The following is a 24004-nucleotide window of genomic DNA, read 5'->3' as shown; positions in this document are numbered from 1 at the left end:
GCTAACATAGGCCAGATGGTAAGACAGAGCGCAAAGGCTGGGGTCAGGTATCTGTCCATAACCAGACTCTGCGACTTAGCAGCTCACCCAGGAGCTGTGCAGACGGGGGCCAAGCCCTGTGGCAGCCACTTTTGTCACTTGCGGGTCATGATAACAGCTAACCTTAACTCATGGAATCTGCATCACAAAATTAGGAGGTAAGTTCTACCATTTGCCTCACTTTGCCAGAAAATTGAGGCACAAGACGGTTAAGTAACAGATTCAAAGAGACAATTTAGCTCAGTGGTTCTCACATGTGAGTGATTTCCCCCCTCCCCTGCCACCCCAGAAGACATAGGGCAGTGTCTGGAGGCATTTTGGATTGTCACAATGTGGGAGCATGGGGGGGGGCACTGACATCTATTGGGCTGAGGCCAGGGACGTGGCTAATCTAGGGGCTGAGGCACAGCAAAGAATGATCCTGCCCCAAACGTCCATAGTCCCGAGGCGGAGAAGCCTTGTTCTAGCTCCAGAGTCCACGCTGCCTCTGCAGTGAAATCATGACGATTTACTTCTTGTGAGATTCCTCCCAACCTGCCACCGGAGAAGTAACACTCGTGTTACTAGTACGGTGCCTGGGGTGTGCATTCGACCAACCAGCTCTCCTCCTCGCTCCCCCCCCCCACCAATTCCTCTCTCGCAAGAGGAGCAGGGTCAGAGTTCTAGATAACCAAGTTCTGCTTCGCAGAGTGAGCGGACAGCCACAGAGCCCCCGCTTCACCATGGCCTCTGTGTATCAAACGTCTGGAGTCCATTATCCATCCTTGGATTTCCTCGCCGGGTTGAATAACCGCTGTTTATGTTTGTGTTTACAGTCGACTTGGGAATAAGTGTCAAGGAGGATAATGTGGCCACTTCTTCCCCCAAGACAATGGAGATCAGCGCTGTTGCAGATGCCAACGGAAAGAATCTTGGGAAAGAGGCCAAACTCGAGGCACCAGCTGCTAAATCTCGTTTTTTCTTGACACTCTCGCGGCCTGTACCAGGACGTACTGGAGACCAAGCCACGGATTCATCCACTGGATCAGTGAAGCTTGATGTCAGCTCCAGTAACGCTCTAGGAAACAAAGAACCAAGTGAGAGCGTGGCACTTCCGGTGGCAGCTGCACTGGGGCACGACCCACATAAAACCCCAGGCCAGAGCCCGCCCGGGGACGGAGGCTTCTCTGCCGCTGGGGGACTGGCGCCTGCCCCACCTGAGTCGGGAGGAGCGGCCCCCTCCAAGCCTAGGGACTCCAGCTTCTTGGACAAACTCTTCAAACTGGACAAGGGACGGGAAAAGGCACCAGCCGACAGCCGCCAGGAAGCCAAGGGTGCTGAGCGTCAAGACCAAGCCCAGGAGGTTTCCGGATTGTCCAGGCCATCTGATGATGTCCCTGCAGAGAGGGTAAGTGCTGGACAGGGGCGATCCCCTTTGTGAACACCAGCTCTGGGAGGGGGGCTCCGAGGGGCCGAGACAAAGGCACCTACATCGCTCTACAGTCACCAAGCGGCCCCGACAAGGTCTCAAGCCATCGACCCCTCTAGAACAAATAGCACATTGTGGTGGAGTGTCCCCCATGTTTCTGTGGGTGGAAACATCTGTTTGCAGAGCAGTAACAGCTGTGACATCTGTTTTATGTAAAAGAAGAGAGGAGATGAGTTACATACAGATGAATTCGTCCTTCCATTTATCAAAGGTAGAGGAAGACAGATTACATTTATGATCAATGGAGTCTGCAGGGAAAGGCATTAGCAGAATAAAAATGGTCCCTGAAAGACTTCACTACCCTGCCTGGTCTCAGTAGGTTGTTCCCCATTCCGTGTGTTTATAGGCTTTTGTTGGAATATATTTCATTTCTTCTTTTTAATAGCCTGGATTGATCTTTAACTATCTTTTGCACCAAAGTGTGGGTTTAAATAAAGAGCTTTTACAGCTCTGGGCAGGCTCTTTTATGTACTAATTATTTTCCAGCAAGCTGGAGTCATATCTTTGTAAAAACTAGATTTTTTTTTAAGGAGGTGTCCGGAATCCGCTCCTTTTTTGCCCCCCTGCACAAAGAAAGGCAGGTTCTTTTGATCTTAAAAAAGAGTGTTGGCTTTTTATCTTGAGAGAGTTTGTTTGTATGTGGGCTGAGAAAGGAACTCCTTGAATGAAAAAGGAAATAAAAGTTGTTATAATGTATTTTAAGGTACTTGGTTTTTTTAGTCATTGGGCTTTTAAATAACAGTATTTTTCCAAAATTTGGGAATGCAGTCAGTAGTAAGGTTAGAAGCAGGAAAAAATTAGTTGGGCTCAGTTTTTCATTACAGGGTTCTGTATCATGGCTGCTAATTTATTTGTCTAAATAACAACTAATTGCACTGTCCTGTTGTTAATAGCACTGGGTGTCTTTTATTGAGCACTTACAGTATACCGGGCTCTGTACTAAACACTACATATATCATCCTCCTTAAGGAAAGCGACTCTCAAGTTAGTCTGCAGTTTTAATGTACCCAGGAGGGTGTTGAGAATTATATTTCATTTTATTTTTTTTTAAAGATTTATTTGTTTATTTGACAGACAGAGATCACAAGTGGGCAGAGAGGCAGGCGGGGGGGGGGGGGGAAGCAGGCTCCCTGCTGAGCAGAGAGCCCGATGTGGGGCTCGATCCCAGGACACTGAGATCATGACCTGAGCCGAAGGCAGAGGCTTAACCCACTAAGCCACCCAGGCGCCCTGAGAATTATATTTTAAATGTTAGGAAACAGTTCAATATTCTGGACATTTGGAACTGGGGAAAGACAGTCAGGCGTGTGTTCAGGTTCTTACTATCAGCATTCTTGCTGCTTCTGTGAATTTCTATGCCAAGAACTGGTTTTCAGACTCTCTTTCAAAAGTTTAAAAAACTATCCTTCAAATGGCCGCTTCCTGAATGCTCCAGCTCAGGGCCAACTGAAGAGCTTTCTGCATAACTCAAAGTAGGTCTTCAAACGCATCTGGGCATCACATCTTACTGAGTGTGACCCTGCCAGCTACAGGTGAGACAAGGCTAGAGGGCCAGCCGTGACAGAGCCCTTGTCCTTGGGAACTTTGTGGTCCTTCCAGAGAAGAGATACAAAACCCCTGAGATTCTTGTGTGAGGCGCCAAGTGCTCTCCGTGGGGAGGCTGAGTGCTGCAGATACAAAGATAATTGGCCTCACAGGCTCAGGGAACCTTCCAGCAAACGTATAGACCTGGAGCTGGAAAGTTACTTGTCTTGGAGCTAGAAACTAGTCATCAATATTCATGAATATGTGAGAAACGATTTACTGCTTGACTCTGTGCAGAAACTCTTCAGTTCTATTATTGGTCCTGGTTCCTAAGGCCATTTGAAAGTTACGACTTTGAATAAAGACATGTTCCCTTCACTTGGGCATCCAAAGCCAACCCATTGCCCGAGTCAGGAAAAGATGGAATTATTTATGGGAAGCAGATGAAGGACTGAGCTTTGCCCGTCTTGGGGCAGGTGTCTAGTGATTCCTCCAAATCCTCCCACCTTAATTAAAAAAACCAGTTTAGGATCTGATACCTGACCCTTGAATGTTTTTAACTATAAAAGTCCAAAGCAACCAGTCCATTCCTAGCCTAAGAAAAGTGCAGGAAACTCTAGAGTTCGAATCTATCCACTCAGCTTTTTTGATGAAAGGCTCTTAGGACCAGCACCTGAATTTGAGTGGAATGAGTTCCAAAATGAGATTTGATTCAGAAGATGGGGACTTATGCTGGGAGCATGGCAAGTGTCTGGTAGAGTCTAGCCCGTGGATAATATTTGAAAGTCACAGGGACCTCCCAGAAGACACACAAATTTAAACTTACCTCCTTTTGAAAAAAGTGAGTTGACTCCCTCAGATTCACCAGTGAGGTTTGCATTTGGTTTTGTTACACTACAGATGCCCATGTTTTTAGCGGCATATCACTGGAATCTGAGTATTGAGGGCCCACACTGCACTATACGCATATAAAACACGGAAAACCAGGAGGTAGTCATTTATGTCTCCTTCAGTCTGTGAACGTGCGGAAACTCAAATCCGTCTGTCTGCAAAGGCTTTGAAAACAGCCTTCTGATTATTGAGATGTCTCATCCGACCACCGGCTGCATGGTCTGTATTGGGCGGGGGGAGGGGGAGGAATCAGTTCTTCCGTGAGCATAATGAGGGAATGAGCTCTCAGAAAGTAACACGAACAAAACTTCTCCATCCGTGGCTTTCTTGGTGGGAGTCCCGCATTATGCATAAATGGCCATCAGTGTACTGATTCCGGATTCTCAGTGTAGACTATGCGCCGCGCTCAGCCGTTTCAGCTGCCCCTCCCTCCCACCCACACAAACCTTTCCCCCCAGACTCACTGCATGCTTCTTCCTGGATTGGAATTCCAACCACAAACCTGCAGAGCTGTGAATTGGGAGAAAGATGCCACCATTTCATTCTGGGAGAAGCACACAAATCTTCTGTGTTTTCAGAATGACAATCTTATTTTTGTGCCTCATAAAACTACATTCAGAGCATAGCATAATTAAAACAAGGCCAGAATTCATGAACAAATGAAGCATTTACTACATAGGCCAAAGAAAAGATAAATTATATGCCTGAAAGGTTTCACTGAGCTGTGATTCACACAAACCAACGTGTTGGCAGGGACGACGAGATTTTTTTTTAATTTTTCTAGCCCCTCAACAATTGGACCAGAGTTATAAGATATGCATTTAAGAGATTCATTGCAAAAAAAAAGGTCCTATAATGAGAATTTGATCTTTATCCATTAACCAAGAAACCAAACACTGTATGTCTGTTGCCAACCAATAATTCCAAAAGGGTCTTTGAAAGGTGGTGGTTGGGGGGGGCGGTGGTTAACCTGTTACCACAGATTCAGGAGACTTAAACAAGAAATATGCCTTTCTTTAAAAGTTTAACCAAATTCTCCAACTGTTATTTAAATACCAACCTTGGAAAAGCATGTAAAAGATAAATCACAGTCTAGTCCTTCAAAGATCATATCATTTTAATAGTAAGAGACGAGATTTGTTAAAGGGATGTGGTGAGAAGTGACACCAGTCCTCAAATTCATTCTGGCTATAGATAGATATTAAGAAAGAGACTCCATGGGTTTGCTTCCTTGTGTCCTTTTCTCTCTGGAACTCTCTTCATTCAGGCTTTTATCCTCCACAGAAACTGTTCATGTCAAAGTGGCCATGACGTCGCACCTCCCCAAACCCTCATGGTGGCCGCCAAACCCCTTGCGTGCCAGTCCTGTCGCACTGGCCTTGCCAGTCACATCAGGCACCGCTCCTCACCTGGGCCCTCCCCCCAACACTGCCCGCAGTTCCTTAATCCCCTTTACTGGATCTTATCCTCTAAACCTCGGAGTTCCCCAGACTTTCATTCTTAGACATCTTCTCTGACGACACTTCCTTCCATAGAGACGCCCCCCGTCCCAAGGGTTCAATATACAGCTATCGACTAACAAGTCCCAAATTCATGTCTGTAGCCTAGACCCACCCCGAAAGTCGAGCCTTAAGTATCCAGCCGCCTCTTGACATGGGTCCTTGAGTCTCGACATGTCCATTGGAAGGTCTGCCCAGCATGGGCAACACTGGGCTCCTCTCCCACACCTCACAGCAAGCAACAGCGTGCCTACCCGTGTCCTCCACAGGCTTCCTCATCTCACTAAATGGCAATCCCACCCGGCCACTGCTATTAGTGGTAGAAATGGAATTCAAGAACCAGGATTTCTGAAAGGTAGGGAATTAAAACATAAGCATTGTAGTCAAGTAGCTGAAGGTTTCAACTCGGCCTCTGCTGCCTACTGGCTGTGTGACCTCAGACAAGTGACTAAACCTTTCTGAACCTCGGTTTATTCTTCTGTAAAATGGGGATATCAATAGTGCTGAGCACATTTTCCCATTATTCACACTTGCCACAGTTAAAAGAGATAAGCCATGTAGGGAACTTAGCACCAAGATGTAGCATTTTGAGAAAAAGAGTATTTAGCTATTATTAGTATCATGGTCCTCTACCCCCCCCCCGCATTAATCAATATTTTTGTCTTTTTACTCTGGTCTTCTGTAGTCTTCAGTCAGAGCTCACTGAGATAGCACAGTTGGGTCTAATTTGAAAGATACATCACCAAAGTCAGAAAGTCCTGATTTGGATTAAAGGAAAGAAAGAAAAGAGGCAGGAGTTATAAAATTACTTTAGAAAAAATAGAAGTTCAGTGCCCTTGCCTACAAGCCATGGTTCCTTAGTCTGACATTCAAGGGTCTCCACCAGCTTTTCTCTGTGTTCCCAACTGTATTTTCCACTATTCCCTTAAATGTGCCCAGTCAGAATTCTCCCCATGTGACCTGCGCGTTGCCACCTGCTTCCCCACATTTTCTCCACCTGTCTCTCTCTTTCTCTCTCTCTTTAACAAAAATTCACTTCACCTTCCAGTGCCAAGTTCTCCATGAGGCTGACCAGATGTCCCAACTGCTGGGTGGTTTCTGGTGACATGAATCCTCCAATATTTGTTATTTATACTCTACGTTAAGTCAGATTCAGTAACAAAATCGCTTTGAAGGACGCATCTTATCGAAACATCAAAACTTAAGTAGGAATTCCTGTAATCTTTACCATTTTACAGAGGAATAAATCCAAGCTTTAGGGAAACCAAGTCACAGCCGACATAGCTAAAGAGACTTGCCCATCCCCCAAGCCCATACTTTCCATGCTCAACATTATATTTTTACCAAATTGTTGAAATTTGTGCAGTAGGGTTGTGATTAGGTGAGAGTGAATTATTTGTTTGAGGAAATTGTTATTTAATTGTTTCTAAATGTTAGGATGTACAACATTGGAAGTAACAAGTTAAAATTCAAAAAATTTAAAAATCACCTAATTCCCATGTTAGAGCGCCAAGTGAATTATAAGCTGTGTTTTTATTTTGTTTTGTCTACCTTATGGCCTCGAGGCCATGCCATTCCAGTCAAGAGAACTGTCCACCCAAAAGACTTTGTCAGTAGGGAGGAAAACTGTTCTAAATTATGTAAATTATGAAGTAAGCAAGGTTTTTAGCTATGATACTGTAATTTTTGTAAATTATATGGATTCAGTACTAAGAAATGTTTGGTATGAACTGTTTTCAGCAGCAGAGAGATGATGTCCAAGTGTTAAGAGTACAAGGGACCCAGGGCCAAGTCCAGATTCTTCAAATAATGATAATTGTGTCACTTTTTAATAATTCGTTATTCATAGGCTCTGTAGTAAGCACTTTGCATATTTTATCTGCTTTGAATTCTTCTAACAACACAAGAAGGCAGGTGTCTTTATTGCCATTTATTTATTTATTAAAGATTTTATTTATTTATTTGGCAGAGAAAAAGAGATCACAAGTAGGCAGAGAGGCAGGCAGAGGGAGACGGGGAAGCAGGCTCCCCGCTGAGCAGAGAGAGTGATGTGGGAATGGATGCCAGGACCCTGAGATCATGACCTGAGCCGAAGGCAGAGGCCCAACCCACTGAGCCACCTCATCTTTATTGCCATTTAACAGATGAGGGAGCTAGAGCTCAGAGAAGTTAAGTTACTTGCCCCAGACCACACAGCTAAGTTAATGGCAGAACCATAATCAAGATTCATCAGTTGCCAAAACCCAGGACACTCAGTCATTTCAAAACCTTGTGTTTTCATCCAGAAAAGGAAGATACTGCCTGCTTGAGGTGGGATTGTAAGGTCAGAAGATGATACAGGCAGTCAATAATAATGATGCTAAATAAAACAGTAGATTTTCTAAGTTCTCAGAAAGTGAGAAATAAAGAATGCCAAACTAGATAAAATGACCTTCCTGCATGATGGAGTTTGGGTAGTTTATCATTTAGGGTGCCTTTGGCTGCAAGTAAAAAGAAACAAAAACAAACCCACCCAATCACTAGTGACATAGTTAATGAGGAGAAAGCATTATTTCTTGAGCATGGTGAGAATTCTAGAGCTAGGGGGTTTACGTTGGTTCAACATCTTCGTACTCCAGGACAAGTCAGTCTCCAGGGCCTGCCATGAATTGTTGGCGCGGTTCACAGGTTCTGCCACCTGTGGTTTCCACGTGGCCCGCAAAGTTCCAAGTAGGGTACCTCCATGGTCATAGTGTCCTTTCAAAGGGAAGAGGAGTTTCCTAAGAGTTCCCATTATAAATTCAGTTGCATATCTGTGTCAAGGTCCAAGGAGGGCTTGTCAAGTTTCTTTGGTAGAAAGCAGACTCTGCTAGCAAAGATGGTATGTTATGGATGGAAACCGGATATATTTTTTCTATCCAAGTTTATATCAGGAAATCACCGAGTACATGAAACTGCAGAGGCTGTTCCGGTATCCCCTACTCCTATGGTAATTTACTTGAACTTACTCACAGCACAACTGTCTAATTTGATTATGGCCCACAGTAAGAAATAGATTTTACATCTTGATCTGGTAGACATGCCCATGAACGCAACAAAGAATTCACAGAATACTGCTGTTTTCATAGCATGGAACACACATTAGTATTTTGTATTCTTTTCTGTTCTATCATGTTTGATTTTTTTAAAGATTTTATTTATTTATTTAACAGAGGGAGAGAGATCACAAGTAGGCAACGAGGCAGGCAGAGAGAGAGAGGAGGAAGCAGGCTCCCTGCCAAGCAGAGAGCCCGATGTGGGGCTCGATCCCAGGACCCCAACATCATGACCCAAGCTGAAGGCAGAGGCCCAACCCACTGAGCCACCCAGGCATCCCATGTTTGATGTTTTTAATGCTGGTTTTGACCCACTGAATTACTTTCTAATTTACTAATGGTCACAACATGAGTTCAAAAAATTTTCTTCTACCATAATCACCTTCTCACATACAGAGACAGTGATCTTGAGGGATGTGGCTATGTCTTAAGCAACTAAGTATTCCCAGTGCCTGGTACACTGCCTGGCATACAGTGATGTTCGATAGATGAACTTGACGAGAATAGAGATGGTACACATCATGTTACAACCTTGCAAAGGACCTTGGAATGTATTCTCACTATCTCACTATCAGCTCTGCTTAACACAACTGTAAAATGACTTCATAATGTATGCATGATACAGATGCCTTCAGTGAGCTAAAGTATGCCGAATCATATAGCTGTATCATTTATTTGGTATTTTTTAAAGGTTTTGTTAATTTATTTAGAAAGATGTATATAAAGAGAGAGCATGCGGGTGGCGGGGGATGGGGGTGGAGCAGAGAGAAAGGGACAAGCAGACTCCGTGCCAAGTGAAGAGCCCAATGGAGAGCTCCATCTCAAGACCCCAGGATCATGACCTGAGCTGAAACCAAGAGTCAGATGCTTAACTGAGCCACCCAGGTGCCCCTTGGTATTTTTAATTCGGTCTTTAGCATGTTGTGTTAATTGTCATGGTTGAATATCAAGTGAATGGTGTTTTGCAATGAATATGCAAAATAAATTTTGAGTTTACTTTCCCTTTGGTGCTATCCAATCTGAGTCCCTCCCTGCAAGGCTCTAATAACAGCCCTAATTTAATGAGCATTTGCTAACTCACAGACAGTTGAAGATAACTTTCATGAGGTCCTATGACTAGAAAGCAAGAGAGCTGGAATTCATCACCAGTGCCCACATGCTTAGCCCCTGTGCCTGTTAAGTTCCATAAGAGGAAATATTTGAAAACTTTTGAAACATCTTATATTTTTAAGAAATGTCTGAAGCTAATACTTTGGGACATTAACTAATTCTTTGGAACATCAGTCCAACGAGATCCACCTTGAAACAGGGCTCACCATCAAAATGTTTCAGAAAATAAAACTTGCCTTATCTTCTCTACTGAAGATTCACAATGGATTCAGCCTCCTTAGGGCCTGAGAAGTCCTACAGCGAACAGATTTACTTCGCTTTGTTTAACAGAGCATTTCTCAGACTTAATTACCCATAAAACTTCTAGCCGCCTAACCGGTTGGGCATAGCTTCTGAGGGACTGTTCTTGGAAATGCTGAGCTAGGCATGTAGACCCGAGTTGGAAAATGGCCTCTTGCAGGATGCAGCAAACCACAGATGGATTTTATTTGAACTTCAGTGTTTTAATATTTTAATTGATGGATACTGTTTTAAAATGAACAAAGTTGACAATATCTTAAAATTATGAAATTCTAATACAGTTCCAGGTTTCAGATGTTTCTTGAAAGTGGGAAGTTTCATCCTGGACAGCATGTGAGTTGTGGCGGACCCTTGGAATGGGGCCTTCTCTCTCTAACTCCTCCGGTCCCCAATCCTCCCTTGTTCCCAACAGTGCAACCTGGGAGTGGTCCTTCACTTCAACACGTGCGTGATTCCTTTTGCGGCAAGGTTGTGAGTGAAGTGAAAGATCTCCATCACAGACCACTTTGCTTCCTTCCTACAATTATCACAATTTGAAGCTACTTAGGGGACCATCTGGTTACTAAACTACAAATCCAGCCTGAGAGTTAATCTGCTGGCAGGTGTTGAACAATAAAGAAGAGGCTTGAATGTGCTCATGTATTCGTTCAACAAACATCTGAGGACTTTCTTTGTGCCAGGAATGATTTTAGGGATAGAATGATGTACCTCATGAAAGCTTTCGTTCCAATGAAGAAAGCAACAATAAATAAGAAAAAAAAAACAAACAGGGTCGCCTGGGTGGCTCAGTCAGTTAAGCATCTGACTCTGGGTTTCAGCTCAGGTCATGATCTCAGGGTCATGAACTTGAGCCCCGCATTGGGGGGGAGTACAGAGTCTGCTTGAAATTCTCCCTCTCTGCCTACCTCTGCCCCTCCTCCCACTCTCTCTGTCCAAATTAAATAAATAAATAAATAAATAAATAAATGAAATCTTTAAAAAGAGATAGAACAAATAAATAAATAGAGCTATGAATGAAATCATCAAGGAGAAAGTAGAGTAGAGAGGTAGCAGATAACTAAATGGGCAGGGGGCAGGTCCAAGGAGTTCGGTCGAACCTACAAATTCAGGGAAGAGGATGGGACTTTTTTTTTTTCTTTTTCTGTACAAAGCCAAACGATTCTTAGAAGGTCTGCAGCCTAATTTTGGCAGCATGCAAAACAGTTTTCTCGCTACTGAGAAGTGTTTGTTAAACAGATGACAAACATATTCTAGGCTATGGGTCATTAGCTTTTATATTTTGAAGTACTTTTTTTAAAACTGGATATTTTCCCTCTAATAAATGTGAAAGGCTGTGATCACTCTAGAGCTTGCACATGTTAGAAGAGAAGAGTCTTCCACAAATCCTTTTTGCCCATCGGGACTTGCCCCAGGAACCACTCTCCACCTGCTCTTTGCCCACAGCAACTGTATTTTTCCATTTCACATCCTACAGAGTGGGCTTGAAGAAGGCGCCCCAAAACACTGACTACTGCAAAAATAAAACAAAACCAAGAGGCAAGAAAAGCACATTTCAGTGCTTAATTCTCTACCCACCTTTCACTTGCTCTTGTAAATCAGGTTGACAAATCCACTTAACCCTGCAAGTGGAGGAGCTCTGAGAGAGAAAACGGGAAACCTTACCGGCAGGAAGCGAGTGTGAATTGCTTTCTTTGATAGATTCCTTTCCCCCGCTTCCAACTCCGACCACAATGAACAACTGCTTTATTTAATCTTACAAATACAACATCTCTGCGTCCGTCAACCCCATAGATTAATGAGGCCCTACCTCGTATAGGTGCCGAGCTCCAAGACGAGTTCTTAATACCCTGAGGTTAGGTCTGCAGAGTGTTAAAGCAGGTGGTGATCTTACGATTTACAGTAAAGAGCATCAGACCAGATAGCTGGTCCAGACCAGTCTGTTTCAACTAGAAGAAGCAGATGAAATGAACACTGTTGCCTCTCTTCCAAAAACAGGAGGGAAAATGGGTAAGTAGAACATTTTTAGATCTGTGTCACGCGGCTTAGGTTGCCCTCTTAGGAAACACGCCGGAAGACAAAGAGAAGATAGGTTTCACGTTGCTGTGTTTTTATGTTATTTGTATTGCCCTCTGAAGTCTTTGGTAATTTTTTAATTAGGAAGCTTGACAATGGCACGTCAGCAGTCTCGAATAATGTGCTTTTTGAACAAACCATTTGACATCTAGTAATCTTTTGAGAAAATGGGCAAAATTTTATCTTCAAGGCTTTTTTTTTTTTCATTCCAGCGATGTCTATAAGAGGAAAGTTGGGAAGATTAAAATGGTCCAATAAAGTAGTCGTTCTGTTGATTACGGGACTCCCTTACACTGGACATCATAAGCCAGCATGACACAGATCTGGAAGGAGTGACCTGTGAGGACAGTGTTACAAGACAAGAGCAGGGTTCAAAACAAGAAGGATCCTTGTAGGGAAGAATCTTCTTCTGCCCGCTGGCCCACACATACGCATTCTTTTGGAACCCAGAGAGGGGTGTGGAATGAAAAATTACATGTTTTTTTTTAAAGATTTTATTTATTTATTTATTTGACAGAGAGGGAGAGATCACAAGTAGGCAGAGAGGCAGGCAGAGAGAGGGGGAAGCAGGCTCCCTGCTCAGCAGAGAGCCCAATGCGGGACTCGATCCCAGGACCCTGAGATCATGACTGGAGCCAAAGGCAGAGGTTTTAACCCACTGAACCACCCAGGCACCCTCAAAATTACACATTGTTGATAGCAGCCTTTTTCAGTAGTGGAGTAATGGAATAATGGGTGCCGGTTACGTTTTTCTTCTTTGCTCATCCCTTTTTTTTTTCCATTTTATAAAAGCAGCAAGCACAGGGCCCTGCCAGGCTGAGTTAAAGGGCATCTGCAATCCGGGTAATGTCCAGGTCCTTCCAGCAGAGTGCGCTGTAAGGCTTGTGGCATCCCTGGTGGCCAACCGTCAGGCTGCTAATAGCAGTTTCCATGAGTTCTTTTTTTCTTGACTGTGATTCCGGAACTATGCAATTCAGAACTAGGATGGCAAGTCCCTGTTCAGAAATAACACTGGATCTTCAAATACACTTGGAACCGATGTGTAATAATCTCCAGTAGGGGATGAGAAAGAGGAATTTGGCTGTGGACGGGTGGTCTTTGAAGCCTTCCATAACTGGCATTTCTTGGGTGCTGTGTTCTTTCCTTATTTTTGCCCTGAGCTTAAACAACGTGGATGTCTTTTTATCAGCCGGTATGAATTTGGGCGGGAAGAGTGGGGAAAATAAAAATGAGCTACAGTGACCAACTCTCCTTAGGTGGTTTTGAGCTTTGTGGGAACACAAAGTCAATGTATTATATGTAACGTAGGAAACAGATATGTAGGCAGGGAATTTTGAAGGTCCCCCAGAACAGTTTTAGTAGACTTTGGTTTTGGAGTTCCTTTCTTGTTTATTAATTTGCTTTCCCTTCTGGGCAAATGGGAAGATGAATTCTATCTTCAAGAATTAACCAAATTCCATTTTTCTCCCTCAATCTGACAATGGCTCCATGCAGGTGATGGGACTCTCAGAGGAAGACAGTCTGGAGATCATTGCTGCCTAGCACACGATGCCCTTTGTGCCGCTGGGGCACAAGTGGGAGAGGAAATAGAGCTTTCCCTTTTATCCCGGGCAGCATGTGGCTCAAATTTCTAACAGATGGAAAGGAATGGAGTAAAGGGTTTCTGTACCATTCAGTGTTCTTCGGACAAATTTTCTTGTGTTAAACTGTAAGCTAGGAGCTGATTCTGGATACAATGATTCAAACAGAAACCCAGGACACACCGTCAGTGAAGAAACCTAGATGGGGGGGACATTTATCACTAATAGCTCCAGACAAGGCTTTCATGCCTTGTGTTTTCACTTTAACAACGTAGACATTGCTTGAAGAGGCCGAGATCCAGTTGATAATTCACAGTTGAAGGAAGGTGCCAGAAGTTCCATATGGGTTTTATTATAGACAATCAAATTATGATAAGGCGGCATTATTTTTCAACATGACAAATTGTGATCACTTAACTAGTGTCCCTGTCTGTTTGCCCTTTGAAGTCAACAGCAAGGGGGGGAAATAGGCTTCTTCCACACAGATGGAAAACAAGCTGACACCATGAACACCTGTTTGTATCAAAGAAGTTTCCAGATATTTCCTGGGGATTGTTTTTGCTTCAGTCTAAAATTTCTCTTTGCTGAGCATGATCTGGAGGCCTGATGAGAATAGCAAAGACATATTTGTAGTCAGGAACAAAGATCATTCTACAAAGAACTCAATATGTAAGGCATCATCTTTCCAACTGTATTTAGTTTCGCCCTCTGGGAATTTTTTAAAATTTGGAATTAGTCACCTACATTATGTTTTAATTTTGATTTTTATACATAATACCTGGCTCAAATTAAGAGATTCTAAAAATGTTCTACCTGTCTACCAGTGCCATCCCCAGCAGATAATTACCGGTCGCATTTTTAAGTGCATCCTCTGAGGATCTCTCTGGACATACATAAGCAAATGCAAGCATAAATTTTTATTCCTTTTTTTTTTTTTTTTTTTTTTACACAGAAGATGATATAATATACACTCAGTTCTAGTCCATGCTTTTTTTCAGACAACACTATTTCAATATCTGTACAGCTTCCTCATTTCTAACACTCGTGTACTGTTCCGTTGTGTGAGTGTTCCAAGATCTAGCTTACCTGGACCCAAACAATGACATTGGGCTGGTTTCCCAACATTTGTCAGTGCCCCACAGTAAACAGCTTCATGAATTTGGTTTTTCACACGTGTGTGACTTGAAGTTTAGAGTCAATGCTTAGAAGCAGAATGTCTAGATAAAAGAGTCCGTTCTTTTTTAAAAATTTTGGTAGATAATGCCAAATTGCCCTCAATCGGGACTAAACTAATTTACATTCCAAACAGCAGTAAACAAGACTGCTTGGTTCTCAAACCAGCCTCCCAGTGGAATGTTTCCAAACTTTCGGACTTTTATTTTTTTCTCTCAATCTTTCCTTTAATGGCGTCCGGATTTTGAGTCACAGTTACAAAAGTCTTCTCCATCCAAAATTATAAAATATAAATATTTTTCTCGTGTTTTCTTCTAGCGTTTTTATCCATTTGGATTTTGTTCTTCTATAGGGTTGACTTAGGACACCAAGTTAATTTGCTTTCAGATGACCACCTGGACCCTGTATGTTTGATTAAATAGTCCTCCGCTTTGAATAGATTTGAGGTGTCCTCTTTATCATACCCTAAATTCCTATATGTCCTGGAATAATATGTGTCATATAGCAGGGAAGAAGAATAGAGACAAGAGAGATAAATAGAACAACTCTTGGTTTTGAGCAAACCTGAAGAAAGGGAGTTGGCGGGGGTAAGGCAGCATGGAGTATACATGCTTTTTGCCTTGGAAATAATTTGGGTCTGGAATCAAATTCTAGTTCTACTCTACAACCATATGCAAGTCATCTATCCTTTTCATGCATCAATTTATTCATCAGTAAAAAAAAACCCAAAAATGCATATAGTACATACTTCATGAAATCCTTGTAAGAATTACATGAAGCCTTTTGGGACACCTGGGTGGCTCAATCAGTTAGGCATGTGCCTTCAGTTCAGGTCATGATCCCGGGGTCCTGGGGTCAAGCCCCACATCGGGCTCCCTATTCAGTGGGGAGTCTGCTTCTCCCTCTACCCCTCCCCCTGTTCATGGACTCTTTCTTTCCCTCTCCCCACCTTTTCTCTCTCTTTCTCCCTGACAAATAAATAAGTAAATAAATCTTAAAAAAAAAAAAAATTACATGAGGCCTTTTTAACTAGTTTAGCAGGGCCTGACATATAAAGGTTGGTCATGATTATCATCATTGACCTTTTTTGCTCATTATACTTTCCTCAAAGAATTCGTGGCTCCAGAATATCCCATCACATGGAATGTGTTCATTCCTACATGTAGAAATGTAGGTTAATGTAGCCTAGAGGTTAATCTCATACGCAAATACCATGTACAAATTTATTGACGTATTCCAGAATTGTTGGGCTTTTCATTGATTCTTCATTCTTACTCTTCCGGAACTATCCTCAAATGATTTTTAAAAAAAATTTTATCTTGAAATTATTGTAGATTCACATGTGGTTGTAAGAGATGATACAAAAAAATCCCTTTATCCGGGATCCCTCAGCGGTAACATCTTGCAAAATTCTGATACAATATCACAATCAGGATATTGACATTGATACAGTCCGGTGGAGAACATGTCCGCCTCATGCTTCCCCCCTCTCCGGACCTCCACTGCCCTCCCAGCTCCACCGTCTTTCCCAACTTCTGGCAACCCCCATCTGTTCTCTGTTTCAATAGTTAGGTCCTTTCAACAACAGTATATAAATGGAGTCACGCAGTCTGTACACTCTTTGGACAGGCTTCTTTCCTCCAGCAGAATTTTCTGGAGGTTCATCAAGGTCATGAAGTCTATCGATACAAATTGTTCCTTTCCTTCCTTTTTTATTGCTGAACACTATTCTCTGCTACCGAGAGATCACATTTTGTCTAGCCATTCATCCCTTGCAGCACATTTGGTTGTTTCTGGTTTGGGGCTATTACAAACAAAGTTGCTATAAACTTTCATGTATAGGTTTTTCTGTGAATATATGTCCTCATTTCGCTGGTGGAAAAAAAAAGGCCCAGGATATTGCAATTGCTGGGTTGTATTGTGGTTGTGTATTTAGTTTGTCAAGAAACTGGCAAACCCTTTTCCAAACAGGCTGTGCCATTGCTGCCCACCAGCAAGCCATGTGTGAGCGATCTAGTTTTTCTGCCTCCTTGTCGGCACTTTTTTGCTCAGTGGCTGCTCTTATTTGCAGGTTGCTGGCTCCTCCATTTCCAAGTCTAGGATTTATGAGGCAAGAAGAAACCCCAGGGCCCTCCCCTCCCCAGGGTTCCTTCATTTCCTAGCTGGTCTGTCTTCTCCTCTCCACCTGGCAGAGAGAAAGCAGAGACTTCCCATTGTGCTTACTGGTAGGATAAGGAAACGTCATATTCTCCATCTAAAAGTCAGTCTAAGAAGAAAAAAAAAACAGTTCAAAGAAAAGGCTCAAGTTCAAGGTGAGGATTTCAATGTATAGTCCATAAAGCTCTCACTGGGGGAGGTCCCCCGGCAGACCCACAACCTCTGTGCACTGGGCAGGAGGGGGTCACCCTCCCTTTAGCCGAGACTCGCGACCCAGCTGCACCTGGGAACTCAGGGAGGCAGAAGTCAGGCTTCAGGGATGTCAGGAGATGATGCCATGGGACAGAGGATGGAGTTGGAGGTCATCTCTGTTCCTGGAGTCCTGGCCAACCATGTATCCCCCATTCAGAGTGCTTTGTCCTGCGTAAAGAGGTACTAATTGTTATCTGCTTCCTTGGAGGATAGCCACTGTGGCAGGATTTCCCTGTCGGTCCCCCAAGGACCACCACTTATTTCCAGGAAGTTCAATAAATGTCCCCTGCGTGTCTAGCCTGGGATCACAGAGATAATCATTGCCTCTTGCCCTCCACAGGAAACGCCCGTGCGGGAGCTGGCCGTGGCCTAGAACCAGGCCCTTCCCCTCCCTGTGAGGAACACTGGGAGCCCATGGGCTGTGGGGACAGAGGGCCTCAGAGCAGCTGACCCAGCCTGGATGTCAGGGGCCTTCCAGAAAAGATTCCTCCCCCGCCCCCAGACGTCCGTTCCTGGAGGACTTCACCCAGCACCAAACCACCCTCTGTTCCCTCGTGTTCGTTTGTTGTCTTGCAATTGTCTCTGCTTGAGGCATAAGTTACATTTATTGGTTTATCTGTATTTTTGTTTGATTTTGCTTTGCTCCGCTGCTAGAAGGTCAGCTCTCTGAGGACAGGGCACTGTGCGTCTCAGTCCCTGCTCTATGCCCAGTGACTTGGTCGATGTCATGTGCCTGGTAGACACCTGATAGTTTCTTTCCTAATTCTTTTGCTATCACAGGCATATACCAGACCTTCTAGGGATTCAGAAGTCCAGTCCAATTTTAAAACTTCAATCTTGGGGTGGCTGGGTGGCTCAGTTGGCTGAGCATCTGTCTTTGGCTCAGGTCATGACCCCAGGGTCCTGGAATCAAGTCCCACATAGGGCTCCCTGCTCAGCGGAGAGCCTGCTTCTCCCTCTGCCTGCTGCTCCCCTTGCTTATGCTCACTCATGTGCACTCTCTCTCCCTGACAAATAAATAAAATCTTTAAAGAATTTAAAAAAAAAAAAGCCTTCCATCTCATATCCATTTTAACATCATCACAGTTTTTTCTGGAATCAAGCTGTGATGCAACCTAGGACTTATCATCTGGAGGGGGTAGGATTTTCCCTTCGACTTCTCCTCTGCCCCCAGGTGTGCGCATCTGGGGAGGAGGGATGGAGAGATGAGAGTTCTAGTCTTTTTGCCTTCTGGCGCCATTGTCCTCTCTTGACTCTTCGCATTTGTTGCATTGTAGGCAACCACAGACATCCTCCGGGGCGGAGATGTGCCTTCTCTGCCTTAAAGTTCCCTGTGGGAACCCTCTCCTTTCTGCAGCCCTTGTGTCTCATTGCCTGCTCCCCACCCTTGTGGTGAGGGACAGCGAGGCTGCTCCAGCCCAGAAAACTTCCACAGCCCCTGTTCCTTAAGCGGGCGCTCTACATGTCCTCAGTCCGGCTCAGGGCGGCATATCCCTAACCACCCTGACTGCCATAGCCCCTCCACCGTAGCTGAACTAAATAACCTCACCCCACACCTTCCCCAGCCCTCTTCCTTCCTCATCTTCTCTACATTTTTCATGCTCTTATCTCTGGCTAAAACCCCTCCCCCACCTCCACCCATCTCCCTGTGACGGGCTCCATGGCCAAAGGCAACACTGCTTCGTCCTCAGGTCTTCCCTTCCCTTGATTCTGGTTGTTCTCAGCCCCGGGGCATCCTGCAATCCCCCGGGACTTTGTAGACCTCCAGAAAGTCTTATTCAGTTGGTCTGAGCAGGATCTGGGCAGGGGCATTGGCTTAACCACTGCCTAGATGGCTCTAATGTACCATCCAAGTAGACGTCCATGGGCCAGAGGGATTCACTTGTCTTTTACTCAGGGGACTGTCCTCTCTCCCAGCTTTTGTCCACTACAGACTGGCCGCAGAGGGAGGCCTTGTAGAATAGCGAGCATTCATTGGATGCCTACCAGGTGCTATGGCTTGTCCTGGGTCCTGTACATAGACTCTCCCCTTCACTGCCCCACCCGCTCCAGGAGGTGGCCTCAGAGCCCAGGCTGACACCTGTGGTCTCTCTGCAGTTTGGGTCTAGTCCCAGTTCCCCCCACAGCTACTGAATGCAGATGGGGAAACGAGTGATGACTTTGTCCTAGGCCACACCGTAAGTCAGACCCAGTGCAGCATTTCTCAGTGACATTTATTCTGTTACTGCTTTCGTGATGGCTCCTCTTCCAAAACATTTGTTTGGTTATTTATGTAATATTTTTTTTATTTCAAATCTTATTTCAAATGTTCTTTGTACTCAGCTTCACCTAAGCAAAAATATCCATAGTACCAAAGGTTTGATGCTGGGAATATTTTTCTAAAGCACACCAGAAAAGTAACTTTGCATGTGTGCACACCTGTGGGTATACCAGCCCTCAATGGCTGTAAACAGGATTTTCAGCCATCCTTCCCCCTTAACATTGTGGATCCGAAATATACCTGGAATTTTAAAAAAATTTAATTCATATAAAAGCCTGGGTTTTTTTTTTTAAGATTTTATTTATTTTTTGACACACACAGAAAGAAAGTACAAGCAGAGGGAGAGGCAGAAGGAGAGGGAGAAGCAGACTCCCCGCTGAGCAGAGAGCACGATGCAGGGCTCGATCCCAGGACCCTGAGATCATGACCTGAGCTGAAGGGAGGTAAACCCTCTGTTTATTAAAAGAGCATCTCCTCCAACACAAACAGTTTTTGCCTGGAATTTGCTAGAAAACATAACAAGATTTTTAAGGCCATGTCTCTTAGCTGCTTTTAGTTTTACAAAGTTCCAGGCCTTTATGAGACATTTCATGAGAAGCAGCTCTCCCTTTGGAAAGAGTGCTAGGGCTGAGGGAACCCTAGGGATACGTGTGTCATTATTACCTTTTCAAATATTCATCAAAACGGGTGTTTGTATTTTTATAGCCCTTCCACAAAAGCCCCATTTTTAATGCAGACAATTCTGGCCTGGCCTCTGGCATTAGGCTAGTCTCGTAACTATAACCCACATGCCAAATGAGCGCCGAGAACAGGGGTATGGAAACTCAGAGGAGGGAATACATAGATGCTGTGGACAGCAAGGCCCAGAAGGACGTCGGTGAAGAATGGATGGGTTTGAAGTAACCTGGCTTAGCCCAGGGTCATGAGCATAGAGATGTGGAACGGAGTACAGGCTTGGAATGCTTCCTCCCCTCCTGCCTGGGTCAAAAGAAAAAAATCAGGTCCTGTATCGTATCCCTTGTACCGATAAACTCCCAGATCCCCAAAACAGAGTTATTATTTTAAAACATCATACTTTCAGGGACATCTGGGCAGCTCAGTCAGTTGACCATCCAACTCTTGATTGCAGCTCAGGTCATGATTGTGGAGTGGTGAGATCGAGCCCCACATCAGGTGCCGCGCTGAGTGTGCAGTCTACTTGAGATTCTCCCTCTGCTCCTCCCCCTTGCTTGCGCTCTCTCTGTCTCTCTTTAAAATGGGTCAATAAGGGGCGCCTGGGTGGCTCAGTGGGTTAAAGCCTCTGCCTTCGGCTCAGGTCATGATCTCAGGGTCCTGGGATCGAGCCCCGCATCGGGCTCTCTGCTCAGCAGGGAGCCTGCTTCCTCCTCTCTCTCTTCCTGCCTCTCTGCCTACTTGTGATCTCTTTCTGTCAAATAAATAAATAAAATCTTTTTTTAAAAAAAAGTACTTTAAAAAAGTTGATACGATTCATACCTTGGGGATTGTGGAAGTCAGATGGAGGCATCTCTGAGGATAATGTGCAGATCATTGGACTAGGTGACCATAAAGTTGAGAGATATTGGCATCATACACAACGTCTTTGTAGAATTGGGAGAAAAGGGGTTTTGTTCGGGAGGCAACGTGCACTGCTATGTTTGTTACCCTCTGGCTCCAAACAATGTCTCTCCAACTGACTGCAAATGCTGCATATGTTAGAAAGCAGAGGAGGGGAAGGAAGAGGGACTCTCATAAGCTCCTGATTGTTCTGCACACCCGTGGGCAGAAGAAGTATGGCTGGAATTAGGGGGTCAGGGAGAAAGGGGTGCGAAGCAAAAATTATCACTGTGAGAGCCCACATTCAACCAGTGACGACGGGGAAAACTCTTCTTTTACACCTAGGACATAGGGGACAACAAGGGGATAGAAGGACAAGAGGTCCCCACCGGGAGCTGCTCTGTCCCCAGGAACCCGGAAGAACTGGAGACTGCAAAGGAGGACCCCCAGACCACAAATACAACCGAGAATAATAATTCCATCATGAGCTTCCTTAAAACTCTGGTGAGTGGTTGCTGCCCCTTCTTTCCTCAATCCGATTGTTCCAAAGTTGTGCTAATTCCAAGAATAATATATATTTGCTATTGTATTGGGGGGGGGGGATCATGATGGTGCGGCTGGAACATTGGAGAACAGGGACGGGACGTGCTTTGCAAGGGAATTGGGTCACATGGAGCTTTCAGTGATGGAGCCCTTAGAGCTGGGAACTGTGGTGTAAACAGCAGGTGCCTGAACTATGTGAGTTATGTTGCAACACAACTCTCCTGTGGTCCCATGTTGTATGGTCATTGAACATAAACATAAAGAAAAAGGTCCTTGAGCTGTTGACCTATCAAAGCAGTTTTGCCATTCAGATAGCAAATAAAACTGGAGAAATCGATTCCTATCTAGAGGCAGGGGCCCATGTCCTGTAACGCTTGCTTGTCTCTGACTCCTGAAGGCAGCCATGGCCTGGTCCATGCCAGACCTGTGAAAGGGCTGAATGAATCAATGAATCAATGAATGCATAACCAAATGGACAGCTCCAAGTGTGTTTGGGTTCTTTCCAAAGCTCAAGACTAGCCTCAAAAAAGTAAAAACCAGTCAACAGAACATGCCACAAATACCCAAGTGTTGTGCCTTTGCTTGGGTCAGTGGTAGAAGTGATGGAAAGTCTCTGGCCTTCCAGGAGACAATTTGAAAGGTGGTCCAGCTCTTGGTGAATGTATAAGGTCTGATGTATTTCATCATAAAACCTGACTTTTTTAAAAAAACTTTTTTATATCTAGAAATTATCCAGAAGTCCATGGCTATCTACCAAACTTGGTAGAACGCTTTTGTACTGAAAAGGACTTCTCATTACATTCGTTACCTGCAGACTGAACAGCAGCAACCCCCTAAAAACAATGTCTCTATGAAATCAAATCACCCTAAAAAGATAGCTATGATTTTTAATACTTGGTTTTCTTAAACTTTTAAGGTTTCACCTAGCAAAACTGAAACAAAAAAAGATCTGGAAGACACGGTAGGTAGTTTGAAGTGTGTTCCTGTTTGGATTTGTGCATGGAATTGGATTTGGATTTGTGTCTGCTGCTTGGTTTCTTGAAGTTTGTGTGTGTGTATGTGTTCAGCAATGTCATAGTGCTTTTAGATTGTCTTTAAAGTATTTGATTAGTATCAGCGGTATTTTTATGAAAATTTTAGTGGAAAGCTTGAAATATTTGCTAACTCTGGATAAATAATGACACAATCACCAATTTCTTATATAAAATAAGAACAAAATACTAACAACCACATATCATGTTGGTCTTTTTAATTGTGCATGGCGAGACCCAGGGAATATAGGAATATAGCACAAATTAGCTACTGGAAATGAGGACGAGGTGAATTACAATTTAAAGTAGAAGTAAACTGCTCTATTTTTGACTTTTAAAAAACACGTTCCATGTTTTTCATGTAATTTGGAAAAAATAAATCTCCTCCACAAAAACAATTTTTGGTGAAATCAAATAGTCCCCACTGGATGCTTGCCAAGGGAAGGAATGTTTAGAGTTAGGATGCCCTAGAGAGCCTGAATTTTTTCACTGTCATCCTAGCCATCCAACCAATTCCCTTCAAAATAAATTTTATTTGGAACAACTACTTTCTAGAGATGTTTTCCTTTACCCTTGACAGAACTGATTATCCCTAATGGAACACATGGTTTAACTTTCACGGGAATCGTGAGGAAAGTTTAATTTGGTGACAGATAAATGTCTTGCATCCTTCTTTTGATAACTGAGGGTGCTTTGAGAGACGCCGGGACCCAGTAAATGGCCGGGCCAGCCCAATACATCTGTTACCAATATTTGAAGGGGCCAGGTTGCAAAAAGGATCCTAGAATTTGTCTTAAGACCTGCGTTTGAGCTCCAGGCCTGCTATGTGGTAGCTGTGTGACGTGATCCGAACCTATGTGAATCCAACATCTGTAAAATTGGGACAATAAATTCTGTCTCCAACCCCAGCTTTGAAGGAAAGTGTGGCAATGCCTGGCAAACTGTGGAACTCTGTTCAAATGTAGGTGATCACTTTTTCTATAATCACTGCTAGACGTATTAGACATCATGATGACATTTGTAGTGTATCAGTTGCTTCTTCTAGAATGTTCTTCTTCCATTTGAAAAAAAAAAAATTTTATCTGACTCATCTACATGCTTTTTCCTATAAATTTAGTCATTTGCTATAAGGCAGCTGGGGTCAAGTTCAATGAATAGTTGGATCCAAATGTTTCTCTTTTGATTCTGTGTCTTACATTGTTTGAAGTCACACAGTCAGCACACTAGGCTATAAACAGTGGGGTATGTGGGTGTGTTGTGTGGCTTCCCAAGTGACCTGATGCGCTCATTCTCTTAGCTGTTCATGCACCAAAACTCCTCGCTCCACCCCCCAGAATGTGGTCCCAACTGCACAAACCTAGCTGATAAGATCTCACTACCCTGCCCAGAGAGGTCAGGGTCATTGCCAGTGGAGCTGAGTCTCAGAAGAGGGTTTTGTGAATGTAGGTTGTCTAATACACAAACCAGCCTCTTTCC

The 24004-nt window shown here is 43.9% G+C and overlaps 2 protein-coding genes across 10 annotated transcripts in view; both read left to right on the top strand.

The window, feature by feature from the left end:
- CYP24A1 (cytochrome P450 family 24 subfamily A member 1) overlaps positions 1-24004 on the top strand; it is a 344657-nt gene that overhangs the window by 103454 nt on the left and 217199 nt on the right. The gene's annotated exons all lie outside the window — the stretch shown is intronic.
- BCAS1 (brain enriched myelin associated protein 1) overlaps positions 1-24004 on the top strand; it is a 93415-nt gene that overhangs the window by 31023 nt on the left and 38388 nt on the right. For all 9 annotated transcript variants that reach the window (XM_082743082.1, XM_082743084.1, XM_082743083.1 and 6 more), the window contains exons 4-6: positions 855-1426; positions 21300-21458; positions 22414-22458. In XM_082743082.1, the coding sequence (XP_082599208.1) occupies positions 855-1426; positions 21300-21458; positions 22414-22458 (776 nt within the window). The remainder of the gene's footprint in view (positions 1-854; positions 1427-21299; positions 21459-22413; positions 22459-24004) is intronic.

This window comes from Mustela nivalis (genome assembly GCF_964662115.1).
Source record: "Mustela nivalis genome assembly, chromosome: 8".
NCBI lineage: Eukaryota > Metazoa > Chordata > Mammalia > Carnivora > Mustelidae > Mustela > Mustela nivalis.
The sequence above is the reverse complement of the archived record's forward strand: the minus strand, read 5'-3'. Positions and strand labels throughout refer to the sequence as shown.